Below are 27,302 nucleotides of genomic sequence, written 5' to 3'. Positions count from 1 at the left end.
TGGCATTTTTTATTGAGGAAAATAATCCAGTATCACGTGACTGAGAGTATGAAAAGCTTGTAAATAGTGATGGGCAGACCTGGACTGTAAAAGTCCAGATCTGTGCGGTTTCAAAGGTGCCCTAGTGTCGGGCATGAGATTTCAGATAATGATCCAGACCCAGCACTCAGGAAATTAAAAAAAAAAATAAGAATAAAGCGAGAGCATACTTACCGAGTTTCTGTCGCGCCTGTATACTGCTCCCGCAGCCTCTCCTTCACTTCCTGGGCCGCTTTCCACTGCTCATCCATATTCACTGCTTTCCCCACCAACCAGCCATCATGGCCTCTATGATTGGTTGCAGTCAGACGCTCCCCCAAGCCTGTGTGACAGTGTCTGACTGTAATCAATCATAGGCAGCCAGTTGTTGAGGAAAGCAGTGCAACTGTCTGCAGGTCAGTATCGTGGTATAAAAAGAAATAAAACCAATTGGCGTAGGGCCTGCCCATATTATGATACCCAGCACAGATAAAACCTATGGCTACAGGCTCCAGCCCCCACCCTGGCTGTGTATTAAAATAAAAGGAACAGCATGTTGGTTTTTTTGTTTGTCTTTTAAATTACTGAAATGATATTTGGGGGAAAAAAAAAAGGCATGCAGTTCCCCCCCCCCCCTCTCCCAAGGGACTGTTATTCTCAGCCTGGGGAGTCCCATCCATAGCTATTGGGACCCCCCAGGCTACATATAGCAGCCTACAACCACCCCGGAATTGTCTCATCCTTTAGATGCAACAATGCCGGGTTTACCCGGCTCTGCCACCGCACTAAAGCAATTGGGAAGTCAGGGTAATAGGGGTTAATGACAGTGCACAGCTGTCATCAAGCTCAAAATTAGTGATGGGTAGGGTATGAGACTCCTACCATTGCTAATCCTATAAGTAAAAAGAAAAATCATAAAGAAAAATCCTTTTATTTGAAATAAAATACAGCACCATCTTTCCCCTCTTTATTAACCCCAAAAAGACCCTTGAGGTTCCGCCGTAATCCACACGACATCCCACAACGGTCCTGCTCTGCTACATCGGGTCCTGGAGAGACCGAAAACATGTCTGATCTCTTCTGGCTCCAGGAAACACTAACAAGGGGGACCTGGCTGGCAGCAGTGATGTCACTCAGTTCAATGGAGGTCATACCCGAATTCCCACAGTATGACCTCTGGTGATCTGAAGCACTCTGGCTTAAATTGCGAGGCGTGCCCCACACCCCGTGCCTTTTAACACTGATGGTGCTGGTTAGGGAATGCGAGGCAGCACTGCACCCCCTTGCCCCCAGTCGGCACGGTCACTGTTAATGCGCTGCGCTGTGCCCTGCACCCTGCCAGCCATTTAATACTGACAGTGCCGACCCCCGGCAAACACCGAGGGATACCACCGCTGATGTTGCAGCTCATTCATTCTCTGGAGCTCACAGCGGGCAATCATGTTTTATGATCACGCGTTGTGAAGTTCAGATGTAGCAGAGCTGAATCGTCATGGGACCTCGTCTGGATTACATCGGACCTGCAGGGGTGTTTTGGGGGGTTAGTAAAGTGATGAAAGAGGGTGTTTTAGAGGGCCTACCTAGGTTGGTTCGTGTGGACCTCCTGGGGCCAGTGCTGTCAGGGGGAGGCAATGGGATAGAGGGGACAACCGGTCCCTCTTCCCATACATCAGGTATAGCTGGTAGAGACCTGCGGGGGCGTGGTATTGGTGCATCCCTGGGCGCTTGTTCAGGTGGCTCGTTGGCGGGCGTCTCCGTTTCTATTTCTTCCACGGGTTGTGGAAACATTATCGCGGCAACAATTACCACACCATTCTGCACAGGCCAGTCTGCTGGGAAGTCGCCCATCACGGTATGAATCACCTCTTTCTTCTGTTCCCCGCTCGGCACGGGAACCGGAGCCTCATCTACCAGTCTCAAGGGGTCCGGGCACCTCTTCAGGTGGTCCCTGGAAACAGTAGTTGTGGTCTTCCCCTGGTCACGACTGATCAAGTAGGTCTTCTCGTTTTCCCATTCAGTAGGCTGTATGACGTATGGGGTCCTTTCCCACTGGTCGTCGAGCTTATGCGTCCTTTTCTTACGTTTCAGTACCACATCCCCGGATTCAAAGGGGGTAGCCGGAGCCCGCTTGTTGAAGCGCTGCTCTTGCTTTTCTCGGCTCTGGTGCAGATTCCTCTCCACATACTCCGTCGGTACTGCGTCTGTCGCTTGGCATCCCAGTTGTTAGTGGAGGGAAGGGCTTCGGGTGTTTCTTTGTCCATTTCTAGGTCCACTGGCAGCCGTCCAGGTCGGGCTCTCATCAGGTACGCAGGCGTGCACTTGATGGAACTGCAGGGTATGTTATTGTACATGTCCACCAGGTCAGGCAGCTTTTCCGGCCATAGGTTCATTTCCTCCAACGGTAGTGTCTTGAGGAGGTTCAGGACCAGGTGGTTCATCTTCTCACACATCCCATTAGTTTGGGTATGGTATAGCGTGGTCCGGATCTTCTTGCACCAGTACAAGTGTCAAAACTCCTAGAACACCTCCGCTTCAAAGGCTGGGCCCTGGTCCGTGAGCACCTTCTCTGGATAGCCATGCGGTTGGCAGGCCTGGAAGGCTCTAGGTGCGGTACGGCCCATCAAGTCTTTAATGGGGACAACCACCATGAACCTTGAGTAGTGGTCCACAATGGTCAGGGCATAGGTATACCCGCTTCGGCTGGGCATGAGCTTGACGTGGTCCAAGGCGACCAACTCCAGCGGCTGGTGAGTGATGATCTGCTGCAGAGGGGCCTTCTGGCTGGCCTAGGCCCGCCTTCTCAGTGTACAGGGGCCACATTCTCGACACCAGGCCTCCACAGACTCCCGCATTCCACTCCAGTAAAACCGCTCCCTCAGCAACATTTCCAGCTTTTTCCAACCGAAGTGCCCTGCGCCATCATGGTAGGCCTGCAGGACCCTGGGCACACTGGCTTGGGGGACCACCAGCTGGCGAACCTTCTCATGGGTTTTCGGTTGATCAGCTCCCTATACAGCTTCCCTTGATGTAAGTACAGCCGGTCTCTCTCCTTCCACAACCGCTGAGCTTCTGAGGGGGCTGTGGGGTCCATCCTTGAAGAGCCCTGCGCAATCATGGTTTTGACCAGTTGGACTGCAGGTTCTTGGTCCTGAGCTTCTTGCCACCCTTGGCTGGGCAGCGGATCAAGGTTCACCTGCTGTTGGTTAACACAGGGCTTCTCATCCCGTGGGTGATGGAACGCAGGTAACTCAATTTCCTCAAGGTCGTCGCCCTCCACCCCTTCATCGGGTAGGTGTGGCATCCGCGACAGCGCATCCACGTTGGTGTTTTTGCGACCAGCCCTGTACTTGATGGTGAAATCGTAGTTGGACAGTCGAGCCATCCACCGCTGCTCTAGGGCGCCCAGCTTAGCTGTATCCAGATGTGTCAACGGATTGTTGTCCGTGTAGGCAGTAAACTTCGCCACCGCGGGGTAGTGCTTGAACCTTTCGGTTATTGCCCACACGAGGGCTAAGAACTCAAGCTTGAAGGAGCTGTAATTTTCGGGGTTTCTTTCCGTTGGCCGGAGGTTTCTGCTAGCGTAGGCGATCACTTTCTCCTTCCCGTCCTGTACCTGGGACAGAACCGCACCCAGGCCCACATTGCTGGCATCGGTGTAGAGGACGAACGGGAGGCCGTAATCGGGGTAGGCCAAGATCTCTTCCCCTGTCAGGGCTGACTTCATCTGGTGAAAAGACTCCTCGTGCTTCTCGCCCCAGACAAACGGGGGCCTAGGGGCTCTCCTGTTCTTGGTCTGTCCCACGAGGAGGTCTTGCATGGGCGCGGCCATCTTCGTGTACCCCTTGAGGAAACGGCGGTAGTAGCCCACCAGGCCCAGGAACTGCATCACCTCCCTCACCGTGGTCGGTCGTGGCCAGATAAGGGGTAGACTCCGTGCCGACATGTAACTCCCGGCACCACTCCTCTATCTGCATGGATGGGGTGTCACTGCTCATGTTGGGTGCAAGGGTAGTGGGGGTGGTGTCATGGATGGAGTGGGCGTCTATGGTGAACAGCTTAGCTATGGTGGCGTAGCGGGGGAGCCTAACCTCTTCCTCCCCGCAATTCAGCACTCTCACTGGCACTCTCCCCTTCTTGACGTCAATCACCCTGGCTGCCATTACTGTTGGCCAGTGCTCTGAAGGCGAGGGTTCCACCCAGGCTGGGTAATCTCGTCCCTGCCCTACACCAAATCATCATCTCACTCCATGGTGGGACCACTAAAGGGGCTGCGTCCATCACCCGCACTCCACCAATCTCTCCACCCGTCAGGTTCACTTGCTGCCGATGCCTGAGGGCCCGGATCTCACGCTGTAGTGCCCTCTGCCGACCTCCTCCTGCAGGGGCAGACAGCTGCTGCAACAGGCTCAACACTTCTCCCATACAGTGCTCAATCACGTTGGTCCCTAGGACCACTTACGGTCACTGGGCTCACTCAGCACCACAATCATCCCTTGGCACTTCAGCTGGGTCCGTCCCACAGTCAGGGTCACCTGTTTGAACCCCATCTGGGTCATAGGGCGCCCATTGGCCACAATACTGGTCATGCTATCATCGGGAGGGGAAAGTTCACTATCGGCCCAGTATCGCTGGTACAATGAATAAGGCATAGTCGTTACCTGCGATCCGGTGTCCAACAGGGCCATGGTCGGGACGCCATCCACTGCCAGGGAGATGATGGGGCGACCTCCAACGTACCGGTCTCGCCAATCAGTCGGGGCGTGAGGGTCTACTCCTGAGGATTGGCCCTTGGCCTCAGGGGTTGCTCGTTTAACAGGCATCGCCTAGAGTAATGGCCATGCTTGTTGCACTTGTAGCAAACAGGTGGCCCATACCGCGGGTCATTGTTCTTCCTCCGCTGCATCCAAGGGACATCCTCCGGACTGTCGGCGAGCTTGATCTTCTCCTGGGGCTTGTCTCTCGTCGGTAGCTGGAGTGCGGCGAGGATCAGGTCTTCGTTCATGCGTTGGACCTGCGAGGCCAGCGCTTCCATCGTCCCGACGGGTGCGGCAGGGGCCGGTAGAGCCAAGGGAGGGGGCGCTACCGAGACGGGAGTGGTTTAGACCGGCCAAGGGGTCGCATCAGGGGTGCCAATGGTTGTTGCTTGCAGGGCCTTAATGGCCCGCTCCTTTAGTACTGTAAAGTCTAGATCGGCGTGCTCCAAAGTCCATAACCGCAGCTGTTTACGATCTTCGGCAGACCCCAGTCCCTGCAAGAATTGTTCCACTAGCATCTTGTTGCTGTCGGCCTCACTGATGGTATCCACAGGCCTCAGCGTCCATAGGGCTGTCTGCAGGCGCAAGGCATAGTCCCATACTGTCCGCGGGCCGTTGCCGACATTGGTAGAACTGCATCAGCAACTCAGCCTCGGTGCGGGTTTCAAAGGCGGTCTGGAGTTTCTCGAAGATGGTGGTCACTGAGGCCCGGTCCGCATCCTCCCAGGTCTCCGTCTCCTGCTCGGCCGCGCAGGTCAGCTGCTCTAGCACTACCGTCGCACGCTGTCTGCCAGTCATGGCATACAAGTCAAGGATCGTGTTTATCTTTTTCCAGAACACCTGCAAGGCATCGGGTTTCCCATCGTACTGGGGTAGCCAGGTAGCACCGGGCACGTAGGGCAAGGAGATCGGCATTACCTGAGTGACCACTGGACCCGCGGCCTCCGCCGCTCTTGCGACCGGAGCGAGAGCCGCCACGTTCCCGTCTTCGGGTGCCGCCACTCCCGTAGCTGACGCCCCGTCACCATCTCCGGTAGGTACGGACATCTTCTCTCCGTCCCCCCTTGGTCTTTTCGGGGCACTCCGCTTGACTTCTGCACCGCTCCGCTCTCAGGGGGCGGGGCTTCACTTTCGCGCCCTTTTGCTTGGAGAAGACGGCTTGGGCGGGAAACTTCGCGCCACTGGATAGTGACAAGATGGCGGATTCTGCAATTTTTCAACGGGGACTCCGCTGACAATAACTTCAAGGCGCACTTCCACAGGTAAGTGGATGGGTTCAATCCTGTTCGTCACGCCAGAAGAGTCGATGTGTACCGCCCCGGGGCCGGCTGCCGAGCCGCTCAGATCCGTGCTCGTCGGTGGGTGGCTCGAGCTCTCCACGGACCCGGGGGTCACGTCGCTCTGAAAGGGAGGTTGGCGCTGCACATAGGGACTTCGGTGGGGAGGTCCACGGCCGGAGCCGCGGCTGTTTGTAGGGGATTTAAGTTCGTAATGCCACCCACGGGTTGTGGTGAATGGATGGACACCACCGCTGCCATTGACTAGGCTCCCGGGGACGGTGTTGCGCAGCTTGGTGTTGACCCCCTTCGTGGGTAGGGGGATGATGGTCCCGGGGGCCCGAGGGAGGTGCTGAGGCGAGGGGACGGATGCGTGCTGGGTGTCGGTGCGGCGTGCTGGGTGTCGGTGCGGCGCGGTGCGCGGCCCGAAGGCACTGTTGCACTCACTATGAGAAAACACGCTGGAGTCTCTGGTAAACCAAACAAGATGGTGAACGGTGCCCGCAGCCGGCTGCAGTTTCCCCTTAACAGGTTGGTGGTTTCCGCCTTTCTCCTGCACCTCTCTTGTGTGAAAGTTATGACTCTTATGCCTAAGCAATGGTAGTCCACTCCTCGGCTTGCTGTGTATCGGGAGAGCCCTGTGTGCCCGCAGACGCTGGCCCCTTGGGTCTCTATGCCTTGGCGGTGGCTTTACCCGAATGGTTGGGCTGTTGTCTTCATTCGGGTCTTGTGTGGGAAAGGTCCTAAAGTCCAGTCCTCAATCAGTTAATTTGACTTAGCCTAGTTGTTTCTGGGCCTCGTACTGGGTCTGAGTACCCCTCCTGGTGCTCCGGTTTCCAATCGGTTCCCCGGTTCGGTACCGGCGGGTCACCGCACGTCCCCGGTCCTTACGGTTCCACCGGCTGTAATCCCAGCTCCTGCAGGCGGCCAACACCGTCTGCCTCCTTGCCAGAGGTGACTGGGCTCCAACCCAGACACCTGCTGTAGACTTGTTGGCAGGCCTGGGCACAGGTCTGCTCTTGAACTTGACTCCAACTCGTCTCCAACTTGACTAGACTACTGTGTTTCCCGCCTCCGGGACTGTGAACTCCTCGGTGGGCGGAGCCAACCGCCTGGCTCCGCCCCCTGGTGTGAACATCAAACCCGGAGGGTGGTGACAAGAGTTTGTTAGTTTGGCTGCTATCACCTTTTTAGGGGAGGGTGTGTTTGTGTGGGACTACCTGGGACGACCTGACTAGTCCAGGGCGTCACAGTAACAGAGAATGAAAATGGCCTGTAGACTGCTCTAGTTCTACAAATGTAACAAAAAGGAGACAGTTGCCCTCTATAGTGCTAAGATATGTGAAACAATGAATATGGGAATATAGAGATGCATTACTGCTATGAAAAAACATGTGAAGATTGAGATACTTGGCATGCAAATTTGGCCAGTTTAATGTGAGCCCAACAGCCAGTGGCAAGGCGACCTCATTTTTGTTGGGTATCTACCAAACTAATGCCTCTTTTTAGGTTAAAAAAAACCCCTACAATTTATGCGTGGACAGGAACCTGCATATGGAGAATTAAAATTGCCTGAGACTGAGGAGCAGGAGTACTCAATGAGAAGGCATAAGAAAAAGACTGATGGCGCATCCTACCTTTCTAATGTGAACAGGTGCAAACTGAATATGAAACATAGTAAAAAAAAAAAAAAAGGATTGAGCACTCTTGCTCTTCAGTCTCAGGCAATTTTAATCCTCCATTTGCAGGTTCCTGTCCGCCCATAAAATGTTAGGTTTTTTAACCTAAAGAGAGGCATTAGTTTGATAGGGGCCAAACATAAAATGAGGTTGCCTTGCCGCTGACTGTTGGGCTCCCATAAAATCTGGCCAATTTTGTGTGCTAAGTATCTCAATTTTTATGTTTGTTTTTATCATAAGAGTAGTGGATGTTTATATTCCCATACTCATTGTTACACATATCTTAGCACTGAAGAGTGCAGCCGACTCCTTTTTGTTACTATTTTTTCATATTCAGTTTGCACATGTTCACATTAGAAAGATAGGATGTGCCATCAGTCTTTTTCCTAGTTCTACAAATGGACCCAAATCCCTGAACCAGCCATTGTGGTGGCAGGCATAAAACACCTCAGCCCCAGTTCATCATTGCTGTTAGCCTACTTTTCTAGAGTAATTTTCATCTTTTTCAGTGACTTTCGGTATTTGTGCCTCACGTCTTTACATTTTGTTACCTTTTTAAGTTGTTTTTCATTTTTAAATCTTTTTTTTTTTTTTTTTGCTTTCTCTTCCACAAGTTTGCTTTCCCGAATGTTTTCGACAGATTTATAAAATGCAACTTTTACCAAATGTCGCATTTGATTTTTCGCACATCTCACTTCAGTTAGCACCTGGTGCATTTTTGCAACTTTTCAGCAGATTTCCAACTTTTTTTGTTTTTAAATTTGCGTATTGAATATCAGAAATACACCAGGTATAGAATAAAAGGTGAATATAAAATATATTTACAGAGTTGTAGCAGAGTTCAATGCTAATGAAGCGCATAATCCAGATACCTGGGGTGTCAAGACACCTGAACTAGAGGAACAAACATAACATACGTATCACTGTGACCATTTCTAATTTAGGCACCAACCTCCAAGATATTAACTCAGTAAAGCACCAGTTCTTAATATATTTAACATAATACAACCAAGAGTAAATAGCTCATATAGCGATCATCCGGACGTTGATAATGTCAAGGGAGAAGGATTCCACACTTTCCAAACTTTGTTATATTTCTCAGGGCAACCTCTATTCTGATACACCATCCGCTCATAGGGAAGTATTGCGTTGACTAATTCAATCAATGCCCGTATGGTTGGGGGGGAGCTGCCCATCCACCGCAGGGCAATAAGCTTCCTGGTCATGAAGAGGGACTCCTGCAGAAATATTTGGTGGTGATGAGACCAAGTTCCCTCATCCAAGACTCCAAATAAACAGAGTAGTGGATTGAGAGGTATAGGCAAGGAGGCCAGGGAGGATAGGAGCGCAACAACCTCATGCCAAAAGGCTGCGATTACCGAGCAGCTCCAAATCATGTGAACAAAGTCCGCGTCTTCCCCATAACACTGCACGTACTCTGATATCTCCCAGTGTCGCATATTGAATAATCTCAGTGAGGTAAGATACAACTGGTGTATTATATAGATTTGGATTATTTTATTACAGGGGTACCTAGGTAGGTGATTCCAAAACCTTCTCCCAGTCCTTCTGCAGATTCGGAATCAGCAGCCCCCACTTTTTTTAGCTGCCAAAGGTTGGGACTCGTTCCCCATGAACAACAGATACTGTATGTATACAAAGAGGAGATCGGGCCCTGAGAGCGAAATATCCCTAATAAAGAAAAGCATTTATTAGAGCAGTCCCGTGAGTTTGTCTCATGTGATGCTGGACCACCGTTTTCAGCTGCAAATATCTAAAGAAGTGAAACCTAGCTATATTAAACCTGGACTGGACCTGATATATGAACAAAAGACATTTTGTTCATATATCAGATTTCCAACTTTTGATGCTGAAAAGTCATACCGTACAATGGATCCAACCTCCGTGGTCAGGTAAAGTCTCCTCTTGGGCTTAGTGGTTATTTAGCTATGCGATTGGACACCTTTTATATGTTGTGGTTTTTAATCATTAATTTTTTATATATATATATACATGTCTTTTTATGTCTTTTTTTACGTATAATTAATAAAGTATTTATATTTTATTAGGGTGGATTTTTCTTTTGTTAGATTATTAAATTCTCCATCCAACAGTTTTTGTGAGACCAATCCAGCATAATTAATATGAGGATATGCAGTGTTGCATTTATATATGCACATGCTGAAAATAAAGGGTTAATGTACTTGAGGGTTTTTTTTATTTTATTGTCTGTAAGTACGGTATGGGAATTATCTAATAGGTTGTATTCTGTGTACACTTCATAAATACTTTATTGGAACAGGAGTCCTGTGCGACAGCTGCTTTATGAGGGTAATAGGAGCGGTTACCTGCTGGATAATGGTGGAATCTGACCCCTGGTCTCCATGATAGGAGTGTGGCGGGATGATCTTCTTCCTGTGTGGACTTTAACATTTCATAGAGCAGGAAGCAGGAACAGCAGAGACGAGAGATGGTAGGTTATGATCCGACTATACCTGTGCCCAACCTTCCCCATGGCGCATAGGTCTCCACGAGCCCTGGTGTGCGTCAGATGATGACATCTCTGTGTTGTTCTCCTCTTCATCATTTTCAGACTCTTCGTGTTCTCATACATTGGTGATCTGATGTTTAGGTAACTGACTTTCTGTTTTCTGCAGACCAAGTTTCTGTCTCAGGATGAAATACAGAGTAAGTTTTGGGGAGATGAAGGACAATTCTGGAAAAAGTATTTCATGCTTTGTTATTAAACACTGTCCATTATGGTATAAGATTGGGCAGCGATTGACAAAGTGTATTTTGTGACTTTGCCATCATTTCTATCAGGCCTGCTTTTCTGTTTCTCCTATTTGTGTTGTTTATTTTTGTATAAGTTTGGACAGTGATTGGCACAGAAAGTAACTAATATGGCCACTCTTTTATCTCTCTTATTTGGCGCTGTTCTGGTTGATCACAGCGTCCATCTCCAGGGTTCTTAGTTTTGTAGAGACATTCATGAAGTTAAAGAAAAGACTACGCAATGATACGACCCTGTCAGGTTATCTCACCAACGTAAATTTAGCTTAGTTATTGTTCTGTGACAAATTTCACTAGCGTTTTCTTTTTTTTATTTAACTGATTGGATATTGTTAGTGGGATATCTCCTGGTCGCTTGCGAGAACTTGCTTGCCATCGGCAAACCATGTGCCTATGTGTTAGATCCCCTGTGACACCAGTACCAATGCTCCGATGGTCTCCGCAAATGCTCCATTGATCCCCGCTAATGCTGTGGTGGTCCCCACAAATGCTCCAGTGGTCACTATCAATCCCCACAAATGCTCCAGTAGTCACTATCAATGATACGGTGGTCCCCATAAATGATTCAGTGGTCACTGTCAATACCACGGTGGTCCCCATAAATGATTCAGTGGTCACTGTCAATACCACGGTGGTCCCCATAAATGATTCAGTGGTCACTGTCAATACCATGATGGTCCCCGTTGATGGTTGTTTACTTAAGTGCAGTGATTATATGTGGTACATGCACTTGATTGCTCCCGACAAATACTGGACTCAGTTGTTGTATCTACTTGTTACTACTACAGCAATGATGTGTGGATGCAACACCTGGTTGATGTACTGCACATAAGACTACTTTAGGCACCACTCCAGTGGTTTTTTGTTTGTTTGGGTTTTTTTTAGAGCTGGAGTGGTGCATTAAATCTACGTCTCCTGCTGCCATTCTTATACTCATCCTCCAGCATCTTCACCACTTCACCTTTTTTGACAACACTCTGGTCCCACAGTGGCATCTTGTGCCAGTAACTCATGACTGTCGGAAAGTCAGAAGTTACGTCCCAAGCTCCCAATACAAGTCTATGAGAGCCAGAACAAGGCTCTCATACAGTTGTATTGAGTTGTGACCTCCGGCTCCATGAAACACTGGAGCTGCCGGCAGGTCACAAATCGCCAGAGACTGACCGCAGTGGTGGTGATAGAAGGTGAAGCTGTCAGAAGGTAAGCATGACACAGGGGCAGGTGACTTAGATTTAAAACACCAAACTAGAATTTATGTTTAAGTATGACATGTCCCCATTTCTACTCTGTGGACAATTCGTATGCAAAAAAACAAAACAACAACAACAAAGGAGATGTAAAAAGACACATTAATTTTAATGGAGTCATGATCTAAAATAACAAATGTCAAAAATAGTCAAGGAATGGTGGGGACCTTCCAAACAGCGTAATAAAAATGCACATTTTTCGCAGTCCATGGTGTGGGTGCGTATGTGTGTGCCTGTGTCTGCTGTCAGTGTGCTCTCCGTGTGCTATCTGTGATAGCACACGGACAGCAGGAACTTCTATGCTCCCCTGTCTCCGGCGCTGCTGCTACTTCCGGGTTTGCAGTGCAGTGAATATGCAATGAGTATAATGAACAGGACCCAGAAGCAAGTGACCCAGAAGCAAGTAACACCTAGACTTCCCGCTGCTTCTGATGGACTGTGGGTGGTCTGGGTGTTGTGTCCATAATACGTTTGCTTTTATGCTTGTCTGAAAGTGGCTTAAAGGGAACCACCACCAGGTTGTAGCCCTATAAACTAGAGGCAGTGAGAAAATGGAGCAAGGATGCTGATTAAAATTATACCTTGTCTTCAATAAAATGGCGTCGGAATCAGCGCATACACATACCACAATCTCTGGCGCCATTTTACTGAGGACAATGTGGAGATGACTATGGCGGTGCCGAGAAATTTAAATAAAGAAAAGGAGGTGAGGCAGGAGGAGGAATGGTACCAAAGGACACATCCCACAAAGTCCCACCACGATGTTCAAGCCTGTGCACAAATTTTACCATTTTGGAAAGTTTGGACAAAGATTGCTCTGCAATAAAGCTTCGGAATTCTCAAATAAAAATATAATTTTAATCAGCATCCTAGCACCATTATGGCACTGACTTTTGTTTATAGGGCAAAAGCCTGGTGGCTGGTTCCCTTTAAGAGCATATCTTCCCTGGAGTGAAGCCATACATCTACCATGGGGGCCTGTAAAAGAGAGACCCCAGCTCATAATGATCACATTCAGCTTCTACATTGGTGTGGTAAAGCGGCACAAGGTTAGATTGAAAAAACCTAAAAGATCATAGGATAGAGGTAAAATAAGCACTAAGCAGGGCCCTGTATTTCCTTTGCTGTGCGGTGTTTTCTTCTCATATGACCTTGCATGATAAGTTATGCGCTGTCCATGTTTGTTCTCATGTTGTATTGTATTTTCATATGTCACTATCTCGCAGAGTTCAAGGAATGCTTTAACCTGTATGATAAAAAGGGAAAGGGCAAGATTCCCGCTCAAGACCTCCTGACTGTAATGCGTTGCTTGGGGACTTGTCCTACTCCTGTTGAAGTCAACCGTCACCTGCAGGTGCAGAAAATCGGTATGTATTAGCGAGAAACATAACCTCATTGTTTAACTCATGGATCAGATCAGATACATATGATTATTTCCTTTGTGTGTATTGGAACAACATAAAAATCAACAGAGGGAAAAAAAGGCATATTGAACATAATTTCACACAAAACCCCCAAAATGGTCTGGACAAAATTGCTGGCACTTTTTGAAGATTGTGGGTAAACAATTTGGTTTCAAGCATGTGATGCTGGTTCAAACTCACCTTGGTCAAGTAACAAGTATGGGCAATATGAACATCACAACTGAAACCAAAAAGGGGAGAAGTTGACTTAATTATTACATTTTCTGTCTGTATGTGCCACACTAAGCATGGAGAACAGAAAGAGGAGAAGAAAACTGTCTAAGGACTTGAGAACCAAAAATTGCTGAAAAGTATCAACAATCTCAAGGTGACAAATCCATTTCCAGAGATCTTGATGTTTCTTTGTCCACGATGCACAACATGATGTTTACAACCCGTGCCACTGTAGCTAATCTCCCTGGATGAGTACGGCAGAGAAAAATTGATGAAAGGTTGCAGCACAGGATAGTCTGGATGGTGGATAACCAGCCCCAATCAAGTTCCAAAATAATTCAAGCTGTCGTGCGGGATCAGGGTTCATCAGTGTCTGCATAATCTATCTGTTAATAAAATAAAACGCTATGGCTATGTTCACACGCTGCATATTTCACTGCGTTTTTGGTGCATTTTTTACTTCACAAAGATGCACGTAAATGCATGCATTTCCTTCTCTCAGCAAAGTCTGAGATTTCTGTTTTGCTGTCCATACAGTTTTTTTGGCTGCATCTTGGCTGCATTTTTGAAGACGCAGACAAGATGCAGCATGTCAATTCTTTTTGTGTCTTGTCCCTACGTTTCAGAGGACTGGCAGATCAATCCCCTGCTGACTCAGGATCTGCGGGGAATTGATCCCTGGTATCTGGCTAGATGCCAATTCCCATAAAATCAATGGGGACAAAAATTTGGCGCAAAGGGGTAGGAGCAGGCGCTTCACACTTACCGAATCACCGGCGCGGCTGTCGCATTGCATTCATAGCCGGTCATTCACTTCCCAGGCCGCTCATTACCTGAATTGAATATGCACTACTTCCCCCACCCACCGGTGGCTGTGATTTGTTGCAGTCAGATGCATCCCCATGTTGAGTGACAGCTGTCTGACTGCAACCAATCACAGCAGCCAGTGGGCGGGTCTAAATCGTACAGTACAATAAATAAATCAATCTAAAAAAAAAAAGGTGTATGGTTTCCCCCCAATTTTGATACCCAGCCAAGATAATGTCTCACAGCTGAGGGCTGGTAATCTCAGGCTGGGGAGACCCACATTATTGGGAGCACCCCAGACCAAAAATATCAGCCAGCAGCCACCCGGAATTGCCACATCCATTAGATGCGCCAGTCCCGGGACTTTTATTGCTGTGGCAATTGGGGTAACAAAGAGTTGATGGCAGCCCATAGCTGGCACTAAGTCCTAGATTAGTAATGGTAGGCATCTACCCGAGACACCCGCCATCACTAATCTGTAAGTGAAATGAAATAAACACAAGCATCAAAATAATGCTTTACTTCGAATAAAAGGCAAAAAGTACCCTCTTTCACCACTTTATTAACCCCAACACAACCCTCCAGGTCCAACGTAATCTACATGAGGTCCCACGATGCTTCCAGCTCTGCTACGTAGCTGAAGCGGACAGTGAGCGCCATAAAACAAGATTGCCCGCTGTGAAGTTCAGGCCGCAATTGAAGTGAGCCACGCGCTCAGCAGTGACGTCACTCAGGTTAGCCGCAGCCACGGCCTCCATCTGTGACATCGAATCACCTGAGTGACGTTCTGCTGATCGTGCGGCTCACTTCAGTCACTTGGGTGATTTTCAGTCACAGGTGGAGGTCTCCCAGCTGTGGCCGCAAGTAAACTGACTGACGTTACCGTGCGGTTCACTTCAGTTTCTGCATGGAGCTCAGAGCGGGCAGTCTTGTTCTATGGCGCTCGCTGTGAGCTTCAGATATTTAGCAGTGTTGGAAGCATCACTGGGAACTCGTGTGGATTACGTCTGACCTGCAGGGGTGTTTGGGGGTTAATAAAGTGGTGAAAGAGGGTTCTTTTTGTCTTTTATTTCAAATACAGGATTTTTTGGGTGTTTGTGTTTATTTACTTTCACTTACAAATTAGTGATGGAGGGTCTCTCAGACGCCTGCCATCACTAAGCTAGGGCTTAGTAGCAGCTGTGGGATGTATTTATGTCCTTATTACTCCGATTGCCACCATACCAGGGCAATGGGAAGAGCTGGGCCCAGCACCAGAACACAAACATAAAAAAGCTAGATTGTAGTTTGCCAAAATGTATGTTAGTAAGCCAAAATCCTTATGTGAAAGCATCTTGTAGATAGATAAGACCGAAAATGGAATGAGGTCTACAAAGAAAAGAACACAGTACCTACAAATATAGTGAAGGTTCCATGTTTTGGGGTTGTTTTGCTGCCTCTGGCACTGGGTGCCTTGACTGAGTGCAAAACACCATGAAATCTGAAGCTTACCAAAGGATATTGGATCGCAATGTAATTCCCAGTGTCAGAAAGCTGGGTAAGTGTCCTAGGTCATGGGATTTCTAGCAGGACAATGTCCCAAATATACTTCAAGATGCCCCGAAAATTGGATGAAAACAAACCTCTGAAAAGTTCTGAAGTGGCAGCAGTGAGTCCAAAACTAAATCACATTGAACATCTGTAGAGAGATCTTAAAATTTCTGTTGGGAGAAGGCGCCTTCAATTATGAGACCTGGAGCAGAATGCAAAAGAAGAGACGAAAATTCCAGTTGAGAAGTGGAATAAGCTTGTTGATGGTTATAGGAAGTGATTGATTGCAGTTATTCATTCCAAAGGGGTGTGCAACCACATATTAAATGGAGGGTGCCAACAATTTTTTCTGGACCATTTTTGGGATTTTGCGTTAAATTATGTCCAAATTGCCTTTTTTCTCAGTTTTTTTTTGTGTTGTTTGAATATACAAAAAAAAAAGGAAATAAACATCTATAACAAAACGTGTAGTTGCAATAGTTTTCTAGGATAAATACTTCATTTTCTGGAACAATTTCAAATCACCCACCTTTTTCCCCATTAAAAATAAAGAAATTAAAACAAAACTACACATCTAGTATGGCTGTGTTCATCAAAGTCAGATCTATAAAAATATCAAATAAATCAACGGTAAATGGTGTAATGAGAGAAAAATCGCAATGCCAGAACTATGGGTTTTTGGCTGCCACAATACGCCAATAAAATGCACCAATCAGATATGCACCTCAAAATGGTATCAATAAAACCATGAGCTAACGATGCAAAAGTTGCAAAGGTCACGGGTCATGGAAAATGGTGACACAAGTGATTTTTTTTTCTTTTTTAGGAATTTCAAAAAAAAAAAAAGTCATCATTTAGATAAGAAAAAGACTTAATCCCGCTTTACACCCTACAATTTATCTAACGATGTGTCGGCGGGGTCACGTCGTAAGTGACGCACATCCACCATCGTTAGTTACATTGTAGCACGGGAAACCTCCGTGTGATTGCGATTGAACGTTAAAACGTTGATCGCATGCACGTCGTTCAATTACTAAAAATTGCACGTTGGGTTGTTCAATGTTCCTGAGGCAGCACACATCGCAGTGTGTGACACCCCAGGAATGATGAACAGATCTTACCTGCATCCTGCGGCTCCCGCCGGCAATGCGGAAGGAAGGAGGTGGGCGGGATGTTTACGTCCCGCTCATCTCCGCCCCTCCGCTTCTATTGGCCGGCTGCCGCGTGACGTCACTGTGACGCCGAATGTCCCTCCCACTCCAGGAAGTGGACGTTCACCGCCCACATCGAGGTCGTATGGCAGGTAAGTACGTGTGACGGGAAATAATCATTTGTGCGACACGGTCAACAAATTGAACGTGCCGCACATACGATGGGGGCGGGTCACATCGCATACAATATCGTATGCGAAATTCTAAGGTGTTAAGCAGGCTTTATGTTTAATATCTGCGTAATCATACTGACCTGGAGATTCATACTGCCATGGTGTGATTAAAAGTACAACTCATACCACAAAGAAACAAGTCCTCATATAACTATGTGTATGGAACAATAAAAAGTTATGGCTCCTGGGATGAGGAGGGTGGGAGAGATGAAGGTGTAATTACGGAAAATTGCCCAGTCATGAAACAGTTAAAAGGTTATTAAAAAAAAAAATAGTTGTTCATTATCCTTGTGGTAGGATTAAACTTCCTGATCACTGGAGGTCTAAAGGGGGCTTTACACGCTACGATATCGTTAATGTTTTGTCGTCGGTGTCAAGTTGTTAGTGACGCACATCCGGCGTCATTAACGATATCGCAGCGTGTGACACTGACCAGCGACCCTAAGCGACCTCAAAAATCGTGAAAATCGTTCACCATGGAGAGGTCGTCCCAAACTCAAAAATCGGTAAGGGTTGTTTATCCAGGTGGTTCATCGCTCATGCGGCAGCACACATCGCTATGTGTGACACCGCAGGAGCGAGGAACGTCTCCTTACCTGCCGCTGGCCGCAATGCGGAAGGAAGGAGGTGGGCAGGATGTTACGTCCTGCTCATCTCCGCCCCTCCGCTTTGATTGGCCTGCCGCTTAGTGACGTCGCTGTGATGCCGAACGTCCCTCCCCCTTGAAGGAGGGATTGTTCGGCAGTCACAGCGACGCAGCCGACCAGGTAAGTATGTGTGACGCTGCCGTAGCGATAATGTTCGCTACGGCAGCGATCACAAACAATCACATGCGCGACGGGGGCGGGTACTTACACGCTCGCTATCGCTACAAATTACTAGCGATATCGCTACCGTGTAAAGCCCCCTTAACTGCCGGGACACCCAGTGAGTCTGAGATTGGCCATTAGAGCCAAATCCTAAATCAAGTGGAGTTGCACACACTCGGCCTTCACGCTATTTATTGCCTATGGAACTGTTGAGTGCAGAGCTTGGCTAGTCCCATAGACAATGAACTTGGTTTTTGGTAATAACCATTTATGTGAATAAACTAAGCTAATATATACCAAAAACAAGCTATTGACATACAGTAGGTGGAAAAAAAAGTATTGAACACGTCATTAATTTTCTAAGTAAATATATTTTTAAAGGTGCTATTGAGATTATTTTCTCACCAACAACCCATCCAATCTACACAGGCAAAGAAATCAAACCATAGATGCCCATAAATTTAATTTGTGTAATAATGAGAAATGATACAGGGAAAAAGTAATAAGAAATGAACAATTATTTCAAAGAAAACCATAAGTAATGCACTCACGTGACCTCCATGGCCTGTATGGCTCACCATATAAGACTCCATTGCTGAACGAAAAGCATATTCAAGGAGGTTTAAAGTTTGTGAAACAACATTTAGACAAGTCTGTGAAATACTGGGAGAATATACTCTGCTCAGATGAGATCAAAATTTAACTCTTTAGATGCCATAATACGCACCATGTTTTGAGGCCAAAAGGCACTGCACCAAAATACACCATACCAACAGTGACGTTTGGAAGGGGGGACATACATAATAGTGTGGGGCTGTTTTTCAGCGTACCGAACTGGCAAACTTCATATAACTGCAGAAAGGATGAATAAGCAAATGTATGAAGACATTCTTGATAAAAATGTGCTGCCATCTATCAGAATAATGAAGATGAAATGATGATGAACATTTCAGCAAGAAAATGATCCCAAACACACAGCCAAGAAAACTCTCAATAAGTTTCAGAGAAACTGAGTTCATAGAAGGTGCACATGGGACCTTCAGGATTTGAAGAGTATTTGTGTAGAATGGCCCAAAATCACACCTGAGCAATGCATGTGACTAGTTTCTCCAAACAGGAGGTGGCTTGATGCGGTCATCACCAACAAACGCTTTTGTACAAGTATTAAATAAATTTCAGTAAGCGTGTTGAATACTTTTTCCTTGTGTCATTTCTTATTATTACACATCACTAATTATATGGATATCTATTGTTTGATTTCTTTATCTGTGTAGATTGGATGGGTTGTTTCTGACATCTGGTGAGAAATTCATGCCAGTAGCACCTTTATAAATATATTTACTTAGAAAATTGGTGATGTATTCAAAACTTATTCCACTCACTGGATTTTTCACCACAATCAGCTGTAATTTTCGAATCGTGTAAAATAATTTAATTTAGATCTATGTATGCAACATATTTTTTATAATTTGAATAGTTTGTAATATAGGTCTCCAATATTGCAAAATAGCAAATTAGCCAAACCACTAAGGTCTGCGCAACATTAATTGTTAGGGCTGCTTCTCACTTGCGAGTTTCTCGCAGTAGAGCAATGCGAGAAAAACTCGCATTGGAATCGGACACATGTTAGTGAATGATTCAACTCGCATTTGCGATTTTTTTCTCAGTCCAAATCGGACTGAGAAAAAAATCGCAGCATGCTGCTTTTTTGCGAGTTTCTACTGCGAGTCTCTCCAATGCAAGTCTATGGGAGCGTGTAAATAATCGGATGTCACGGGACGGCACTCACACCATCCTAGTGACATCCGATTTTCTAAATACATTTCTCGCATGTTTCCTAAAACACTGGAAACGAGCGATGTCTCACAATGTCTGTCAATCACTATTCTCTGTCAGTCGGTCTTTCCCTCTCGGTCTCTATTCTCTCTCTGTTGGTCCGTCACTATCTCTGTCCCTCTCTCACAGTCTGTCGGTCATTTTCCCCTCCTCTCTCATACTCACCGTTCCCCGCTCCCCGGCGCAGTGCTGCACGGCATTCACACTGCTCCGGCGGCTTTTACTATTTTGAAAAAGCCGGCCGCTCATTAAACAATCTCGTATTCCCTGCTTTCCCCGCCCACAGGCGCCTATGATTGGTTGCAGTGAGACACGCCCCGACGCTGAGTGACAGGTGTCTTACTGCACCCAATCACAGCAGCCGGTGGGCGTGTCTATACTGTGCAATGAAATAAATAAATAATTAAAAAAATCGGCGTGCGGTCCCCCCCAATTTTAATACCAGCCAGATAAAGCCATACGGCTGAAGGCTGGTATTCTCAGGATGGGGAGCTCCACATTATGGGGAGCCCCCCAGCCTAACAATATCAGTCAGCAGCCGCCCAGAATTGCCGCATCCATTAGATGCGACAGTTCTGGGACTGTACCCGGCTCTTCCCGATTTGCCCTGGTGCGTTGGCAAATCGGGGTAATAAAGAGTTAATGGCAGCCCATAGCTGCCACTAAATCCTAGATTAATCATGTCAGGCGTCTCCCTGAGATACCTTCCATGATTAATCTGTAAGTTACAGTAAATAAACACACACACACCTGAAAAAATCATTTATTAGAAATAAAAAACACTAACAAATTCCCTGGTTTACCAATTTAATAAGCCCCAATAAGCCCTCCATATCCGGCGTAATCCAGGATGGTCCAGCGTCGCTTCCAGCTCTGCTGCATGAAGGTGACAGGAGCTGCAGAAGACACCGCCGCTCCTGTCAGCTTCACGCAGCAACTGAGGTGAGTATCGCGATCAGCTGAGCTGTCACTGAGGTTACCCGCGGCCACCACTGGATCCTCCAACAGTGACAGCGGGTAACCTCAGTGACAGCTCAGCTGATCGCGCTACTCACCTCAGTTGCTGCGTGGAGTTGACAGGAGCGGCGGTGTCTTCTGCAGCTCCTGTCACCTTCATGCAGCAGAGCTGGAAGCGACGCTGGACCATCCTGGGTTACGCCGGACATGTAGGGCTTTTTGGGGCTTATTAAATTGGTGAACCAGGGAATTTGTTAGTGTTTTTTATTTCTAATAAATGATTTTTTCAGGTGTGTGTGTGTTTGTTTACTGTAACTTACAGATTAATCATGGAAGGTATCTCAGGGAGACGCCTGACATGGTTAATCTAGGATTTAGTGGCAGCTATGGGCTGCCATTAACTCCTTATTACCCCGATTTGCCAACGCACCAGGGCAAATCGGGAAGAGCTGGGTACAGTCCCAGAACTGTCGCATCTAATGTATGCGGCAATTCTGGGCGGCTGCTGACTGATATTGTTAGGCTGGGGGGCTCCCCATAATGTGGAGCTCCCCATCCTGAGAATACCAGCCTTCAGCCGTATGGCTTTATCTGGCTGGTATTAAAATTGGGGGGGACCGCACGCCGATTTTTTTAATTATTTAATTATTTATTTCATTGCACAGTATAGACACGCCCACCGGCTGCTGTGATTGGGTGCAGTGTCACTCAGCGTGGGGGCGTGTCTCACTGCAACCAATCATAGGTGCCTGTGGGCAGGGAAAGCAGGGGATACGAGATTGTTTAATGAGCGTCCGGCTTTTTCAAAATAGTAAAAGCCGCCGGAGCAGTGTGAACGCCGTGCAGCGCTGCGCCGGGGATCGGTGAGTATGAGAGAGGGCTGCTAACTTCAGTCACTCAGGAGATTAGCGGTCACCGGTGAGCCCTTCACAGGTGACCGCTAATCAGGACGCGGCACAGATAGAGCCGCAGCATGACAATGAAGTCGGGTGAAGTTCACCCGAGTTCATTCTGATCGTGCGGCTCTGTCTGTGTCTGCTGTCATCTGCCATTCAGCTCTGTTACATGGCTGTCTGTGTCTGCTGTCAGCGGCCATGTAGCAGAGCTGAATGGCAGATGACATAGTAAAAAATACGCATTACACACGCATTACACACGCTAGTAAAATCATTAATTTATTTAGAAAAAGCATCGCACTTGAGTTGCACTCGGACCTAACGTGAACTAAAATCAGCCGAGTTTTTTTCAGCCCAGTCGGACCGATTTTACTCGCATAGATGTGTTTCCAGCCTTAAAGTTAAAGGGAACCTGTCAGCAGAAATTTCGCAATAAACCTAAAAGATTCCCCCTCTGCATCTCCTGGGCTGCATTCTAGCAAGGTTCCTGTTGTTATTGTGCGCCCTTTGAGACCTAAATAAATACTTTATAAAGTCTTACCTTTTTGTATGCAAATGTTTTTTTATGGTCACGGGGGCGGGCTTTCTTGCATACGTTATTCGCAACCGGCCGCTTTACGCTGTCCCCCATTGCTCATTTCCATACATGAGGACGCCGCCCAGTGCTCCCGAGGTCTTGCGCATGCCCAGTGGCACTATCGCGGGACAGCACTGTGTAAAGCGTGACCGCTAGTGAGGTGATTGTGCAGGCGCGAGATTATGGGCGGCGCTGTGATTGTCATTAGCAGCGTCATCCAAGTACCCGCCCATAATCTCGCGCCTGCGGTAATAGGTGACGTGGGTTCATATGGCCAGCGCTTGCGCATAAAGGTGGAGGCAGAGGGAAAAGCGCGGGCAAGAGATTATGGGCGGGTATTTGGATGACTTTGTTGATGATAATCACAGCGCTGCCCATAATCTCGCGCCTGCGCAATCACCTCACCAGCGGTCACGCTTTACACAGTGCTGTGCCATGATAGTGCCACTGGGCATGAGCTAGACCTCGGGAGCACTGGGCAGCGTCCTCATGTATGCAAATGAGCAATGGATTCCTATCCTTCCCATATTTGTATTCCCCCTAAACAGGGATTTCTAACAGTTACAAATAAAAATAGACGCAGCTACATGCAAAATAAATTTGATACATGTTGTATCTATCCATTATTAATGACATTTGTCTCTATTCTTCAGGAACGGATGGAGAAGTGGATTTCTCAACCTTCTTGACCATTATGTATCGTCAACAGAAGCAGGAAGACCCTGAGAATGAGATCCTTGTAGCCATGCTGATGACAGACAGACAGAAGAAGGGAATGATCCCTCTGGATGAGCTGAAGGCTAAACTAACCAGAATGGGAGAAAAGTTAACACCTGAGGAAGGTACGAGTAATGGTCCATTTACACGGACCGACCGGCGGCACTAAACGATATTTACAGCGATCAGCCTTTGTTTAATTGTAAACGTACACAGGCAGACCTTTCACCAAATTTTTCACTGTTGAACGCGATACACAATGTAAGTGAATGCAGAGCAGAAAAAACGGGTTTTTTTGGGTTTTTTTTAACCCCATTTGCCAAGATATTAGCAAAGATCGCCCTTGTATGATGTTGACCAATCATAAGCAGGCAGCAACAAGGGAAAGAAGAACACACCCCAACCATTGCTTAGAACAGGCTACTCCTGTGCGAGACACACAGTATAATGACAGACAGCCTGATCTGACTGCAGAGGGATTACCAGTGGCTGTTAGCACAACAAACATAAGTGATTACTGACAACTTTGCGCTTTCATCTCCTGGTAGCAAATGTGGGATCAGGAGCAACACCTCTGAGTTGAGCTGTGCCACACATTACAAATCCTATTATCAGGTCTCTTCCCCTCATAGCACTGTTAGCTCTGCTGTACTGCATTTCCCCTCCCCCATGCTATCAGATTAGACAAAGGTGTCGGAAACTACATGTCTGTTATCACTACAGAGCGATTACAATTTGTGTACATCATACTGTCTGTCATTATATGCCTCATGCAGGCACAGCCTGTTCTGAGTTATGGTGGGGGCATGTTCTTCTTTCCTTTGAGTTTGTGCCCAAGTGGTCAACATAATAGAAGTGGGAAAAAAAGGACATGCCCCCAATAACAATCACTGATAACACTCACTTAGACTTAGCAAAAATTAACTCATTAGCTACCAAATACTTTATCTCTGCAACAGGCAAAATAAAAAAAACAAACAAACCAACAACGTGTACTTCTGCACTGCAACCACTATTAGTCTCTCCCCAGCTCAATATGAAAAATTTGGTGAAAGTGGATGTGATTTCATGGAAACTCTCATCCACGCTGCCTTTTACTTTTTTGCTAACTTCTATAGGGGGCTTGGAAAGTAAGACATGTAAAATTGCCATTTCTTTTTTTTTTTTAATTTTTTTTTATTTTAAAGGGAACCGGTCATATGAATGCTGCTATCTGAAACACATGCAGCATGAATCTACATTGACTACATTATTGCAGATTTCACTCTGAAAGGGCAGATGTAGATACCCGTGCAAATCAGCCTGCAATAGAAGACTGGTTACGGGTCTGGCAAATGGAGTATGACAGCTTCAAGTATTACTATAAAGCCGCCTTCACACGTCCATGTTGAAGGTGCCTATGGCCCATCCGTGTGCTGTGATTTTGACATACGTGTGTTCACAGTGTGCTGTCCGTGATAGCACACGGAGAGCAGATACTTTTTACTCAACTGTCCACGGCTCTGCTGCTTCCGGATCCGTGGTGCAGTGAATATTCATGAGCACAATGAGCGAGCCTGGAAGCAAGTGACAGCAGTACTGGAGACAGGTGAGCATAGAAAATAATTTTATTTCAAAGACACGTTTCCTCCGGTACATGTGTGTGGTCCGTGTGATATCAGTGCGGTCGGAGAAAAACAGACTTGTCTCCATGGGGAACACAAAGACATGCGTGTGAGTCACACATGGGTGACAAAGCAAGGATGACTGCACAGACCCATTGATTTTAATGGGTCTGCATATGCCCGTGTCTCAGTTACATATGAAAATGGACGTCATATGTACCGGAATCATGGACGTGTGAAGGGGGCCTAAGGGCTCATACGCACGTAACTGCTGAATATTCTGCAGCAATTTGACAGCACATGTGCGCTTCAAATCACTGCAGAAACACTGCATAATGGATGCAGTTTTTTTTGTAGAAAAAAAGCTGATTTCAAGCGCTCTGGCTGCTGCCTCTCCCATAGACAGAGCGGGACCTGCAGCCAAAGCACACGGAATAATTGACATGCTGCTTTTCTGAACGCACGGATTTGGGTCAAAATTTTAGCACCCAAATGGCTGCATTTATAAAAGCAACGTGCGCACATATCACGTATCTACATAGATTGTGCTGGTGACGCAGGACGCATGCATTTACGCTGCAGTGCAATATGCAGCGTAAATGCATACAAGTACGCAACATGCGCATGAGCCCTAAGGCTGTGATGCTTGGGTTGGGAGAGCCATTGCAGTCTGAGATTGGTCCAATTTACACAGATATCTGCATGAGCCCAAACACCGCTGCGTTTTATAGAAAAAAAACGCTTTGAAATGCTTTTCGGGGATGATGTGTTTTGAATGACTAGTCCAAGAGTCAGGTCACTGCCACACACCCATAGACTGACAGGTCTCTCTTTATACATAGACATATGGAGACATCTGTCAATTCAGGGTAGTGGGAGAAAAGCCGCTTTGAACTTGTCATCCTAGTCCCCGGACGGCTTTCAAAGTAGGTCTTCTCTGAAACACTGCATCTCTGAGTGAATATCAGCATGAACCTCTTGTACCACAGCATTTCTGGAGTGCAAAACCATTATCATATCCACACCAAAATATTTCCACACAGCCTAAAAGAAGGCAGTGTAGTATTCACCTGAATGGAGCTCACACATTACAAAACATTTGTTTTTTTCTCCCACTTCAGTGGATGACCTCTTTCGAGATGCTAATGTTGGGCCTGATGGAATGGTGCGGTATGAAGACTTTGTAAGGAAGATCACACTACCAACACCCGACTACTGAAGCCCAACATGCGGCGACCTCTTTGATGCTTCCAGATTTCCACATCCACCTGAAAGGTGTTCTCCAGGGCTGAAAATGAAAAAATTTTAGGAATTTTTTTTTTTTTTTTTTGGGTGTGTGTGTGTGTGTGTGTGTGTGTGTGTGTGTGTGTGTGTGTGTGTGTGTGTGTGTGTGTGTGTGTGTGTGTGAATATGGTGTTACAGTTGGGCCATTTACTTACCGAGCAGACTAAAACAAGAAGGGTCCAACACAACTAAATTGGTCCCCAGCATGGATCCACTTCTCATTACCCCAAACTATTATGACTAGAGTTGAGCGGCTCAATGTAAGTCAATGGGGGAGGAGGGAGAGAGACATAGACAGAGAGACAGAGAGAGAAAATCCGAACCCGGATCGTGCAGCCGGATTCCTGGATCTAGGTCGGACCCGGATCGGACGCTGAAACCGCGCGGATCCGGATTTTTACAGTTCGGATCCGCTCAACACTAATTATGACCCTCTCATAAATGATAGCAGAAAACACCTCAATGTTGTGGACCATACTATTATTAAACATGTTCATAAGGTATACCTGTCTAAATATACATTTTCTATTAGATACAGGCAGAAAAGTGCATGAAGGTGAAGAAGTTGTAACAGAAAACTTATCGTTGAAAGTCTAAATAACATATATTATTTATATTAGCACCTAACATTGGATCTAAAAATGAGAAGGTGTTATTTGGCCAGATTGAGAGTCTGATCCAGACTAACCTGATAGGATCCTACAATACCGTTAGAGCGGGTAAGACAGATGCTAAAGTACAACCAGATAACCATTGTCTCAATAAGGCCTAAATTCGCTGCGCAGAAGACTGAAAAGTGGGTAATCTCATATGCCGTATGCGATACCGGTCTACAATGTTTCAGTCATGGCCTGCAACGTTTTGATTTGGAATTAGAGATGAGCAAATCAGGCAAAAATAAAATGTATCCGTCTGTGTGGATTTTTTACTTTCCTGGTTATTTTCCACAAACTTAATGTCCCTTATGTTGCTTTGGGGGTCTCTCTGCACCCAGATCATAATACACAAGATGTAAAAAAAAATAAAATAAAATATGAAATAAATACATATGATATATGCTTATTCTCACCTTACTGCTCACGTCTCTGGTCCATTATATAATATAATTTTTTATATATATATATATATATATTATATATATATATATATATATACACATACACACACACACACACACACACACGCACACAGTGCTGGCCAAAAGTATTGGCACCCCTGCAATTCTGTCAGATAATACTCAGTTTCTTCCTGAAAATGATTGCAATCACAAACTATTTGGTATTATTATCTTCATTTAATTTGTCAATGCAAAAAAATAAAAAAAATTGTCATAAAGCCAAATTGGATATAATTCCCCACCAAACATAAAAAAAGGGGTGGACAAAAGTATTGGCACTGTTTGAAAAATCATGTGGTGCTTCTCTAATTTGTGTAATTAACAGCACCTGTAACTTACCTGTGGCACCTAACAGGTGTTGGCAATAACTAAATCACAC

General features: G+C 46.5%; 1 protein-coding gene across 2 annotated transcripts; it reads left to right on the top strand.

Annotated features, from left to right (window-relative positions):
• Window positions 1–10,110: 10,110 nt before the first annotated feature.
• CALML4 (calmodulin like 4) lies at window positions 10,111–26,851 on the top strand. Of its 2 annotated transcripts, XM_075342868.1 has the most exons (5): window positions 10,111–10,201; window positions 10,386–10,416; window positions 12,995–13,135; window positions 22,855–23,043; window positions 25,644–26,851. In XM_075342868.1, the coding sequence occupies exons 1-5, from the start codon at window positions 10,199–10,201 to the stop codon at window positions 25,739–25,741; spliced, it is 462 nt and encodes a 153-aa protein (XP_075198983.1). In that variant the 5' UTR covers window positions 10,111–10,198; the 3' UTR covers window positions 25,742–26,851. The 2 variants fall into 2 exon arrangements, with proteins under 2 accessions (XP_075198983.1, XP_075198984.1); XM_075342869.1 differs by lacking the exons at window positions 10,111–10,201; window positions 10,386–10,416 and adding an exon at window positions 10,233–10,360.
• Window positions 26,852–27,302: the final 451 nt, after the last annotated feature.

This window comes from Anomaloglossus baeobatrachus, chromosome 4, assembly GCF_048569485.1.
Source record: "Anomaloglossus baeobatrachus isolate aAnoBae1 chromosome 4, aAnoBae1.hap1, whole genome shotgun sequence".
NCBI lineage: Eukaryota > Metazoa > Chordata > Amphibia > Anura > Aromobatidae > Anomaloglossus > Anomaloglossus baeobatrachus.
Note: the sequence above shows the minus strand (reverse complement) of the source record. Positions and strands in the feature narration are given on the sequence as shown.